The sequence below is a fragment of the Notolabrus celidotus genome, chromosome 22, assembly GCF_009762535.1.
Source record: "Notolabrus celidotus isolate fNotCel1 chromosome 22, fNotCel1.pri, whole genome shotgun sequence".
Lineage (NCBI taxonomy): Eukaryota > Metazoa > Chordata > Actinopteri > Labriformes > Labridae > Notolabrus > Notolabrus celidotus.
The window spans coordinates 15,515,378-15,528,022 of NC_048293.1; the positions used below are offsets into that span (position 1 = coordinate 15,515,378).

Sequence of the window (12,645 nt, forward strand, 5' to 3'; positions counted from 1 at the left end):
ATATTATATTGAGTCCCCTTTCATTCCTTTGTTGCATTTTCCCATTTTAATTTCTGGTAGTGTGTTCATCAAACTGTTTTATAATAGAATAGAATAGACTTTATTTAGAAAATTGTCTTCAGCTTCATGGAAAAAATCTCACAATGAACATGAAAACATTCAAAAACTAGAGATTAAGAGAGAGTAGGAGTCTTTGGCATTCTCCACATGATTCATAGATGTTGTGTATTTAAATTTATTGTCAAACACTTCCTTACAACATTTCTTGGATTCTTACTGACTGGGACAAAAAGACAGGAAATCTTACTGTCACTTTCAACAGCTGTGTAAGTTATTCCTCAAAGTATTTTGACCATCGTGATCCAGCAATGCTATGTACCTGTGGGGTTTGTTGGAGCAGCAGAAGTTTTATTATTTCAGCCATGGCCCAAATATGAAGCCCCTCATCACCCATACCAAATCCAGCTATAATGAGGATAACAGATAATCCTTTTTTTTTTTTTTTTTGTGCCATGGTTGGTATATCATTAGTTTTATAGATAATATTGTCAAAGATCAGCACTGGCAATTTTCAAATATTTACAGAAATATAATTTTTAACCATATCAAGAAATGTGATCTTGAAGTGTTTAAAAATATTTTTAAAAGGGTGATTTGCCCAGTTTGAAGGATAGCAATTTTGTTTGTGACACTTGTCAATCCCCTTTTTCCACAAGTTGATAGAACTAGTATTTTTACTCATATCAAGTTGTTTTATGTAGGCATTATGAGATTTTAATGTTGCAGGATCTTTACAAAAACTGTATGAAATGTTATTAAAAATGTGTAAAGAACTTTTAGTGCAGATCAGTCCTCCTATGGTAACTGTTGTAGGCCACCAAACAATGTCTCTTGGTGTTTTCTTTACACTCTCTACCATACTCCTTTGTTCATGTGGCAGATTTGTGTTTAAATCTATGAAAACAGTGACACGGTGTGGCGGAAAGTGGAACCTACCTCACTTCTTCCAGTCAGGTACTTTGATGATGTGTAAGTATTAGGTATGTAACTGCAAGTGTGCGGCTCTGCAAAAGTAGTCATATGATAGGCATGTAGTTTTAGATTAAGTGCATGTGGCACTTTATGGACAAAGTTTTGTCTCTGAAAATTACCAGACTTTATTATTAGTGATCGGGATGATGGTTGGATATTCGTAAATGATTATTAAACATTTTATCGTAGATCTTTACTTTTATTTTTTATGATATAAGTCCACTTTTAGCAGTTAATCACATTATTTTAATATGTTCACTAAGCTATTATAATTATCTTATAAACTAACACTTTTATCTGTCAAATGCACGGTGCTGTTGTAAAACTACAGGTATGTAACTACAAGTGTGCTGGTCTCAAAAGTAGTCATATGATCAGTGGTGGAAAGTAACAAAGTTAATTTACTTGAGTACTGTACTTAAGTACATTTTTTGAGGACTGTACTTTACTTGAGTATAATTTTTGGGGGGTTACTTATTACTTTTACTCCACTCAATTACAAGGCAATTATTGTACTTTTTATTCCACTACATTTCTATCACTGCTCTAGTTACTCACTACTTTTGAAGTCAGCTCATGAATTTCTTTCTCTTTTCTGAAATCTGATCCCAAGGTTGAACGTGGTGCAAACACAGAGCAGATTTCTATCAGATCAGGCAGTACATTTAGTGGTGGTAATGAAGGATATAATTCTCCACATAAAATTCCAGATGAACATTTCAAACTAAGCTGTCTATGCTTGGAGTAACTTAGTTTTTATACCTTGGTATAGTTTTTTAGAGATTTCAAGTAATGGTTTCTAAATAAACATAATGTAACAGAATGTTCTCCTTTGTAGTCTTGACTGCACTCATGCTTTGTGAAAATACAAAGTTTTGAGATATTTTAAAAAGTACTTTGAATACTTCAGTATTTTTAAAAGCAAGTACTTCAGTACTTTAACTGAAGTAATAATCTGACTGAGCAACTTTCACTTGTATTGGAGTAATATTTGACCTGGAGTATCTACACTTTGACTTAAGTAATAAAGCTGTGTACTTTGTCCACCACTGCTCGTGAATTATTATTAAACAACATTTTTATAATAGTATTTTAATTTCTTTGTATGATATAAGTCCAGTTTTAGCAGTTAATTTTAATATGTTCACTAAGCTATTATAATTATCTTATAAAATAAAGCAGCTAATTGCTGGAAGGGGCACATTTTACTAATTTGAGGCCTTGGTATGATGGCCATGATTTTTCGAGTTTTTCAATTCCAGTTTTAGCAGTTCAGAATCAGAATCAGAATCAGCTTTATTGGCCAGGTATGCTTGAACACACAAGGAATTTGACTTTGGTAAACTGCTCTCTATGTACAAGGCATAAGAAATAAGACATACAAATAAAAAAAAATAAAAAAATAACAATAAAATCAGCTATAAATACAAAAGAACAACAAATAGGCAAGACTAATATGTACAGGCTAAAATAATATGATAAAAATGCAGTGGTGAGTTGCAGAGGTAGTTTTTACATTAAAAAAAATAGCAGTTAAATAATAAAATAAATAGAAATATGGAATTCTGCTTGGAGAATTGTTGCATTGTATATTTACAGAGAGTACAGTTAATCCCATTATTTGAATATGTTCACTAAGCTATTATAATGATCTTATAAAATAAAGCAGCTATTTGCTGGAAGGGGCACATTTTACTCATTTGAGGCCTTGGTATGATGGCCATGATTTATTTTTTATGATACAAGTCCAGTTTTAGCAGTTCAGAATCAGAATCAGAATCAGAATCAGCTTTATTGGCCAGGTATGCTTGAACACACAAGGAATTTGACTTTGGTAAACTGTGCTCTATGTACAAGGAATAAGAAATAAGACATACAAATAAAAAAATAATAAAAAAATAACAATAAAATCAGCTATAAATACAAAAGAACAACAAATAGGCATGACTAATATGTACAGGGTAAAATAATATGATAAAAGGTAGTTTTTACATTAAAAAAATAGTAGTTAAATAATAAAATAAATAGAAATATGGAATTCTGCTTGGAGAATTGTTGCATTGTATATTTACAGAGAGTACAGTTAATCCCATTATTTGAATATGTTCACTAAGCTATTATAATTATCTTATAAAACAACACTTTAATCCGTCAAATGCACGGCGCTGTTGTTGTAGAATCAGTCATTCTCAGTAATGATGATGGATGCTGTGGATGACCTGCTGCTCCTCTGTGTAAAATGCACACAAGGCATACAAGGCAAGCCCGTGCAGGGCTGTCCAAGAAACCCCATCGACGAGACAAAACTCGAGGCGTGAACGTGGCAGCCATTTTACATCATCAAGAGTGAATGACTGAAGCCGGATCAGTGCCGGGAGTTTTACACTTTTCTGTCTTTAAATATCACATTTATCTTCCTAAATAATCAACACCATACGCGTTGGTGATCCAGCGGCAGGTAGGGCGAATGCTTCTAATTAGTCCCGTGATTGTTGCTTTAACTGCTTGGGTAAAAAAGTCTGAATCGTGCGGTGCTGTTTCAAACAATGTGGAAACTGGTGGTGGCTGGGAACGAGTTCTCCAGACCGGCTTTTTGAAAATGGACTCTTCCTATATGGCGGCACGTTGACAAACCACGCATCCAGCGAGCTAAAGCTTTAGCTTTCAGGGCCTTGTTGACTTAAACAAAATGTAGAAGCCATACTTTGTTTAATGCTGGAGTTCAAGCCGACAAATGACGTTGTAACAATGGCCTCACTGAATTCCGTTCGAATTAGCATGCTAGCTCAACTAGCCTATTTTGACAGATCATGGAATTGACATGCTCATTGTCATCGTACGCTAACAGGAGCTAACTTGGGAAATGCCAGTTATCCCAGCTAAAACCGTGCGATCCAACTCCATACACACGAAGGCAGATTGGCTTCTTGTCCACTAAAATTGAAAATGCAGATGCATTTATAAGAATTGCAGAGCAGCGCGTCATGTTATTGTCCCAATGAAGATCCCGAGTTAGCTTGGAGCTGTAACGTTTGGCCGTGCAAACTAGCCTGCTAGCTAGCAAGCCATAACGTGTGCGAGTCAGACCCTCCCCGCTAAATTTAACGTTACCGTCTACTGTGAGTAGAACTTATACATCAGCTCACAATCTTAAAAGTGGCATATTTAATGTTGTGTTTTAGTTTAAACTCAAAGAGTATAGTTAGTTTTAACTATTGCAAGACTGTTTTCAACCACAGAGACAGCACGTGCTTACCGATATCAGCTTGATTAGCAGGCTCAGGAAAGAGGCTGCATGATATCAAAAGGAGGAGGTTAATTTAGCTCTCTAAAGACCTGAATGATGATTTATGTTCACTTTCTGTTCAGCTTTAGTGTTCTTAAGAAAGGTAATGTTTCAGAGAGCCGAGAGGTCGCTGCTTTGCTCAAGTTAAACTCTCAGAATCTGCCATTACTAACTCGTGTGTGGTTCTGGATGGACTCCACACAAACGTGGCTATTGTATTATCTGCTAGGGTCACAATCTGTGCAATCTTAAGTGTCAGAAAACTATAAACGGTGCATATTTGCTCATTGGTCAGTCACCGGAAACCGGGTCTCAGTAGTCTCTGCTGGAACACGTGTATCGGCTATCTAGCCTGTGCTGAAGTCAGCAGAGAGAAGGTAAGCTAACGTATAATTTAGAGACCATAGAAGAGCAGGCTTCTGAAACAGCAGCGTCCAACTAAGAGGGCTTTGATACAGCAAATGAACTCCCATTTGCACAAACTTAATATCTTAGATCAGACAGAAAGGGAAAAATCCTGCCACATGGACACAAACAAGTTGTTTTTCTGTTGTTATAGGATGTAATTCTATTTTTTACATTGTCTGTCCTGTGCACGGCACAATGTTGAACATCTGTCAAATGCCTATACACAGGTTTCTTAGCTTCTGCTCATGCAAGCTGAGAGCTGCAAGTGATAGTCAGGATAGTGCAAAGTCCCCAGAAGACAAAGCACACACACACAGCCGCGATAACGTGTTTTTGCACATGTAGACATCCCCTATGTCTTTATCATTTGTGACTTATTATCAAATCATTCTGTTTCCAACATCTGAAAGTGGTCAAACGCTTTTCCCACCTTGCAACTCTGAGACTTTGCACTCTCCTGAACACATGCCAAGTCTTGCCCTTGACCTAGGATTAATTTGGCTCATTGCATTTACACAGATTTCTGGAGACATGGCCACAGAACATATTAATGGAAATGGTCCAGAAGAACCAATGGACACCTCTGCTGCAGTTACCCATTCTGAGCACTTCCAGACTTTATTAGAAGCTGGTTTACCACAGAAAGTTGCTGAAAAACTAGATGAAATTTTCATAGCAGGTAAGGCACAATGATATACTTGCATATTCAAATATGCAAATTTCTATGTTTTATCAATTTCTTGCATGTATTGTCATTTTATCACATTTTAAATGGGGGAATTGGGATCCTGAAGCAACTTTTTGTGGTTTCCTACCAAAATGGGTACTGCAGTGCTACAAAATATAAAATTACACATTACTAGTATGAAAATGTGTAAATGATTGCAGCATTTGCATTCCCAACATGGTTGCATCATCACTGGTGTCAGGGCTAATCAATAGTCCTCTCCCTGGGAGTGTCTTGGTGAGCCTGTCCAGTATCTATTCATGTCTATGAAGTTTCTCTGCCGCTCACAGAGGGTTGCAGACGGGTGACTAGGTGCTGATGTGAAGTCAGCTACAGCTTAAGTGTCTCTTCCTTTGGTTGGATCTTTCAAAGTTTCTCCGGGGCGAGGCACAGTTTCAGAGTTTGGGGGTCATTTTAGGACTTGTTTGGTCAGTCAGATCTAGAAAAGTACAAGTCTGGCCTTTTCAGCCAGATGGGGCCAAGGCAGAAACAATGGCAGCAGCTGTCCGGTGTTGGGCTGCCTGGGACAGGTGATGGCCCCTCCATAGAGCAGAACGCAGACAGGCTCATTAGAAACTCCCAGCCACCGTATAGAGTGGCACTGGCATATCGAGTTGCACTGTCACATCTGTTGTGATTAGTTCTGCAAAAATGTGCTGGTTGGAGAGTAAAGTTCAGCCTGACTACTGAATACAGCTCCATCAGATTAGGAAGATCCTCACTCCTTAATGTAGTCATCATTACTTATCCATTTCACACTTTGAAAGATTTGTGACCCACGTCTATGTGCTTCTCCTTTCATCTTTTAAGTTGTATTTTTAATTTCTGTGACCCAACAATGTCCTGGCAGCTTTGTCATGTTGCTTGTTAATAACTCCTCCTCCTCTCTCTGTCGTCCTCCCTTCAGGTTTAGTGTCACACAGTGACTTAGATGATCGAGCGATTGACGCCCTGAAAGAATTCCAGGTGGAAGGTGCTCTACAAGTCCTTTTGCAATTCAAGGACAGTGACCTCTCACATGTTCAGGTATGCTCCCGCTCGTGTTGGTGTGTTGTTTAACTCATTTCTAATGCCTCTGTACAGAGTCGGTTTTATATTGGCAGGTGGGTTATTATTACATGTTCCAAAAGCTGGGTTTTCCAGGATATGGCAGCTGTGCAGTAAAAACTTAAAGTTCATTTAAGTTATTCAAATCATTTCAGTGTGTATCCTTAAAAAAAATAAAAAAATCTAAAAAAAGCTTGGCAATTCATAGAAGAAAAAAAAAAATCTGCACATTGAAGCTGTTCAAATTTCTCTATCATACATATTAAAACAAAACAAAAATTTAAATCACTTTTATTGGCTTTTTGCACACTAAGCTTCTGTTGCACTTGCAGTGGTGTGCTCAATATTGTCATCTACACTGCTCTGTCTCTTCTTGCCATAAAACCCCATTTACATCCCATACTGTGTTTTACTGTCACCAAGCAAGAAGAGGCATTGCTGAGCTTAGAAGTTTTGACAGTCAACTCAGCGCGTGTAACAGTCAACATTTAAAAAAAAAAAAAAAAAGCATTACATTGGATTAATCATTATTATAACTAGCTAATAAAGATGTTTGAGACCAGATCAATACATCCGGGCACAGAACTTAAGTACAGCCAAGAATCAAAAGGCGTCTTCGTGACATTGTTTCGATCAGTGTTTGATATAACTTACAACTCCTTTTTGTTTTTTCACAGAACAAAAGTGCCTTTCTTTGTGGCGTGATGAAGACGTTCAGACAGAGGGAGAAACAAGGGACCAAAGTGTCAGACACCAATAAAGGACCAGATGAAGCCAAAATCAAAGTGAGAACTGATCCTTGGTTCAAAGATATGATTGTATCTGATTGAATGATCAGAGAGATGTGTGATGTCAGATACAATGCTTTGAGTGTTGATTGATAGATGCTGGGTGTATAAAAGATTCATCTGAATAAGACATTTTCTCTCCTGTCCAGCTGTTTTTGTCCCTCTATCAGTGTTTGTTTAACCATAACTTTATTTAATTTTAATGTTTTTGATGATCAGGCTTTGCTGGAGAGGACTGGCTACACACTTGATGTGACAACCGGTCAGAGGAAGTATGGAGGTCCACCACCAGAGTCCGCCCACTCAGGGGCACAGCCCACCATCGGTACAGAGGTACAAACCTGCCACCTCACAGCATTCATGATGCATTCAAATGCAACTATGATGCACTTTTGAAAGAGTTGTTAGTTTGGAGCAAAGAGCATTCACTTTTAACGTAGTGTCCAAATGATGAAACTTAATTGTCATCTGTAGTAACCTTGGTTACACTGATAGTTTACCGCTAAGAGCTGACTGGATACCTCTTGACCTGAATGCCATTGATCCCTTGTATTGATTTAAAATGTCCAGTGAAGGAATCGCTCTCACGCACCTCATTCTCTTTCCTCTCCACCTGGCAGATATTTGTAGGCAAAATCCCCAGAGACCTTTTCGAGGATGAGCTTGTTCCGCTGTTTGAGAAAGCCGGCCCCATCTGGGACCTCCGCCTGATGATGGATCCCCTCAGTGGCCTGAACAGAGGCTACGCCTTTGTCACTTTCTGCACTAAAGAAGCTGCACAACAGGCTGTCAAATTGGTATGCTTCAACTCCTGCAAGAATGAGCAATAATAGTCAGGGTTTATTTGATTTAGATAAAATGCAACATTAAATTAAGCTTACTTTGCATCTAATGTTAGTATGTTTAACATGTAGCGGTATAAGAAACAAGTCAACAAGTTCCCAAAGAAGCCATTGTGTTTATTTTGTTGCCTTTTCCCCCCTCTCTTATTTGTTCTGTCCTCTCCTCTTCAACAGTGCAACAACAGTGAAATTCGACCAGGTAAACACATTGGTGTGTGCATCTCCGTGGCCAATAATAGGCTGTTTGTTGGCTCCATCCCCAAGAGTAAAACAAAAGAGCAGATTGTTGAAGAATTTGCAAAAGTCACAGGTGAGTCAGCAACATCCTCACTCCACAGAATACTCAGTGTAATGTTTATTCAACAGCTTCACTCTCTCAGTGATTTTAGATCACTTTCATTAAATTCTTATTGAACATGATTTGTAGTAAAGTCAGTGGGTGAAGTTAGAAAACTAAAGATATGTGTAGAGCTCTTTCTCTTAGTGTCCAAATGATGACCTCATTACTATGCCGGAGTGACTCACGTTGCTGTGATGGCTTACCGCTAAGATCTGACTGGACACTAAACTGAGTTACTAGATACAGAGTTTGGCTGTTTCCCAAGGCAGATTTGTGTCACCTGTTGTTTATGGATTTCATTGATAACAGTGTTTTTTCCTCATGTCCCTTCCCTCTCTTCTCTCATCTTTGCAGAGGGTCTAAATGATGTCATATTGTACCACCAGCCTGATGACAAGAAGAAGAATCGGGGCTTCTGCTTCCTGGAGTATGAAGACCACAAGACGGCAGCTCAGGCCCGCCGCCGCCTGATGAGCGGCAAGGTGAAGGTGTGGGGCAATGTGGTCACCGTGGAGTGGGCTGATCCCATTGAGGACCCTGACCCAGAGGTCATGGCGAAGGTAAGAAACCGTGGTAGAATTTTTTCAAATGCATTTGTGATATTACATTTTCCTCCACAGATTTATTTGTTCCCTTTCTGCAAAAAAAAAAAAAAGGACTTTGTGTTGCCTTAACCAGGTCAAGGTGCTGTTTGTGAGGAACTTAGCGAGCACTGTCACGGAGGAGATACTTGAAAAGACCTTCAGTCAGTTCGGGAAACTGGAGCGGGTGAAAAAATTGAAAGACTATGCCTTTATCCACTTTGAGGAAAGAGATGGTGCTGTGAAGGTATGGAAAAGTAATTCCTCAAAGCAGACATTCAAGACGTTTAATACAAACTAAGATCTCAAGTTACCCTAAATTGTACTACCTTGATATCCTTCAGGCTTTGGCTGATCTGAATGGCAAAGACCTTGAGGGAGAGCGCATTGAAATCGTCTTCGCCAAACCCCCAGACCAGAAGCGGAAAGAGCGGAAAGCCCAGAGACAAGCTGCCAAAACACAAATGTAAGACAATAACACAAACTTGCACCTGAATGTTAAACTTAATGTGAAGTAGTGCGCCACATGTCTAATGTATCTGAATCCTCTTCCAGGTATGATGAATATTATTACTATGGGCCGCCACACATGCCACCACCCACCAGAGGGCGAGGCCGAGGAGGGCGAGGAGGATATTCTTACCCCCCTGACTACTACGGCTACGAAGACTATTATGATTACTACGGATATGACTACCACAACTACCGGGGCGGCTATGACGACCCTTACTACGGCTACGACGACTTCCAGGGGTCTGGGAGAGGCCGAGGAGGAAGGGGCGGTGTCCGAGGTAGTGCCACTCAGACCAGGGGCCGTGGAGCCGTCACACCGAGGGGCCGACAGGGCTACTCCCAGCGAGGAGGCCCTGGAACAAGCAGAGGTTAGGTTGAACTTTAGTATGTTCAACAAGGTTAAAGGGGAAAAGAAAAGGATATTAGTCACACTGTCGTTACTTAGAATAGCTTTATTTTAGGTTCTTGGGTAAATGCGTCTTACTGGTGGAAACTAACATACATCGCGGATCAGTTTATTTTCGGTCCTTAGTCTTTTTTTCAGCACACAAGTTCAGTTTTAGAATATTTCCTGGCTCTATTTTTAATCGGTTGTAAAAGTACACGATTTAGTTGAAGGCGGTTCAACAGCTTTCCAAATGAAAGCAGCCGAAGTTGAGGAAATTTTAAAGTTAAGGGTAACAAACAGAGCAGGTGTGGATTGTGATTGAAATGGTCTTGCAAATAACATAAAGGCTGCATCAAAAATAAATGCTTGCTTATTGGCTTCACATCTAGGTGTCCTCTTCCAGTGCACCAAGTCGGCTTGTTTGCCATAAAGGTCATTCACATTGTACTATATTTTAGGAGGCCAGCCAAGTCCCACCCACATGGCAAAACTGCCTCGAGTCTGAGTTTTAGTTGAGCTGTAATTATTTTGATTGATGGGGATTGTGGGGGTCTGTGTTGGAATTTCTATTTTCTGTACTTATTTTCTCTCTCCTGTCATTTGTCCAGCAGGGAAACGTGGCCGAGGGCGGTCCTGACCTGTCACAGCGGATACTGACTTGATGTGTGGGGTTACACCGTAAGCTGCAATGGATGTTAAAAGAAAAAAAAAGAGCGACAAAAAAGGTCCAATGATATTCCAGCCTTACAGAAGAAGCATCCCCTCCCCGCCCCTTTTAAAAAATTTTTTTTATTTTCTGAAACTGCCACCTTAAAAAAAAAAAACATGGATGATTTAAAATCACCATAGCCTATTTGCCCTACGCCCTGTACCCAGCCTCTGATATACAGAGCTACGTACTGCCCTTACAATCTCCCCCTTCCCTGTCCCTGAACATGCCATTTTTAAATAATTATTGAAGAATTTGCACTTTTTAAGTTTTTAGGTTTGAAGTGGCTCAAAAGAGCTTGATGCTATTGTATATTTTTGTGCTGATCGCAATTTTTATTGTCGGAATATCCATGTCCAATCTTAATCGTTTGATCTGGATGTTTGACAGAGAACATTTGCAGGTTTTAGGGTGTACCCACCTGGCATGGATAAGTCAGGCATTCCAGGAAGTGGTTCTTTTCAGAACTTGTCTTTAAAGGGTTGGTTGACTACCTCAGTACAGAGGACTAAACTACCCGGCCTGTACTGTAAATAGGGAAACTATATTGATGAAAGCAGGGCTTGTTTTTAAACAAAATATGCACAAGAGCTGCAGCGCAAAAGCGATGTACTTAATGTAATATAGTCATTTCAGCTGCAGCTCTGACACTGCTAACAGTCAAACTGGGCATGCAAAACAATCTCATAAGATGAGCCTGAACAAGCCCTGCTTTTATCCTATTTTGAACTGAATTAGCCGCCTTGCTTCTTCAGAGTATGTAGTTACTGGTTGTATAGTTTTTCGGATAAAATGTTACTTTTGTAAAGGCTTCAAAATCGGAGGCATCCAACTGCCTTTGATTTAAAAAAAAAATAAAAAACAAAAATAAAGCCCTGCAGTGTCCCTTTTGTGCCACTGTATTATTCCAATGGGTTTGTTTTTATATTGATACAACACATTTTCAAACTACAACTGAACAATGAAAAACAACCTTGTCCAATACAACATCTAAAATCATGTAAGCTTGAATGATCCCTTCCCAGCTCCGAAGACAGCATCTATGTTGAAGATCTTTCAAGATAATCTTGATGGATGACTGAATTGCCATATTGCCCAACCAGTGAGCATGTGTGCCTAACATTAGCTGCCATGATATGGTGAGGGATCATAGTCACATAGTGGTAGAAGGGATACTGCAGTGAATGATTTCTATTACCGGGTATAGCATAAAGGAAACTGCTCTTCAATCCCAGTTTTCTATACAGTTAACTCCCTCAATAAAATCATAACAACCACCTTTTGAAAAAAAGATGTTAGCAGTTTTAAACTATTGTTGGTGGCCAACAACGTTTTTTGCATTCCTGCAAATAAATTGTTTTATACTGTAAAATGGAGGTGAGTGTAACTTATTTTTGTAATAAAGTTTTTGATTTCTATCTGTGTCTTACTCTTTGGATAAAATCTTGATGAGATACAAATTGGTCTGTGTTTGATTCAGTTTGACTTCATGTTTTCCTGCAGTTATTTTATTATTCCCTATCAAGAAACTGGTTTACTCTTTAATGTCATTGCTTCAGAATGGTGAGCATAAACAACAGTCCTAACCAAAACACTTGAAAAATATGATTCAAGAATATGATTTAAGCTAGACAAAATAAAATGTAAGGAATGATGAAGGTATACAAGTTGAAATAAACATATTTCATAGCAACTATGAAACATTTTTCACACATCAGTGCACCATGGATTCTGGCTCTTTAGGCTAGTAAAGCTAATCTTATTTTCCCTGTTAAGACATTTCAAAAAGCCTTGAATGAAAATGGTCTATTTTAAGTATGTAACGCCCAAAGGCAATGTAAGGCTGGCCTAAATAATACATAACAGTGATATATTCTCCACATAGAGCAGAAAGCAAACTGCTGTCTACTACTTAAATCCCTTAAAGCTAATTTACATGTGAAACCATTAAACAGTGCATATTACACTAGAGAAGATGAGTGTT

The 12,645-nt window shown here is 38.8% G+C and overlaps 1 protein-coding gene across 9 annotated transcripts; it reads left to right on the forward strand.

Moving 5' to 3' along the window:
- Positions 1–3,316: 3,316 nt before the first annotated feature.
- LOC117806819 (heterogeneous nuclear ribonucleoprotein Q) lies at positions 3,317–12,079 on the forward strand. 9 transcript variants are annotated; one of them, XM_034675889.1, is made up of 12 exons: positions 3,317–3,490; positions 5,246–5,405; positions 6,361–6,479; positions 7,178–7,285; positions 7,508–7,621; positions 7,909–8,085; positions 8,305–8,440; positions 8,825–9,030; positions 9,149–9,298; positions 9,396–9,517; positions 9,607–9,932; positions 10,561–12,079. In XM_034675889.1, exons 2-12 carry the CDS (start codon positions 5,258–5,260, stop codon positions 10,587–10,589), a joined length of 1,635 nt encoding a protein of 544 aa, XP_034531780.1. In that variant the 5' UTR covers positions 3,317–3,490; positions 5,246–5,257; the 3' UTR covers positions 10,590–12,079. The 9 variants fall into 9 exon arrangements, with proteins under 9 accessions (XP_034531780.1, XP_034531785.1, XP_034531786.1 ...); XM_034675894.1 differs by having other exon boundaries at positions 9,607–9,842; XM_034675885.1 differs by lacking the exon at positions 3,317–3,490 and adding an exon at positions 3,617–3,652.
- The last annotated feature ends 566 nt before the right edge of the window (positions 12,080–12,645 follow it).

Bases quoted from the DNA above. Each gene is read 5' to 3' on its own strand.
- LOC117806819 (XM_034675885.1), top strand. From the start codon at position 3,632: ATGGACTCTTCCTATATGGCG. The intron at 8,086-8,304 runs GTATGCTTCAAC...CCTCTTCAACAG, and splicing joins CACAACAGGCTGTCAAATTG to TGCAACAACAGTGAAATTCG. The intron at 9,518-9,606 runs GTAAGACAATAA...ATCCTCTTCCAG, and splicing joins CAAGCTGCCAAAACACAAAT to GTATGATGAATATTATTACT.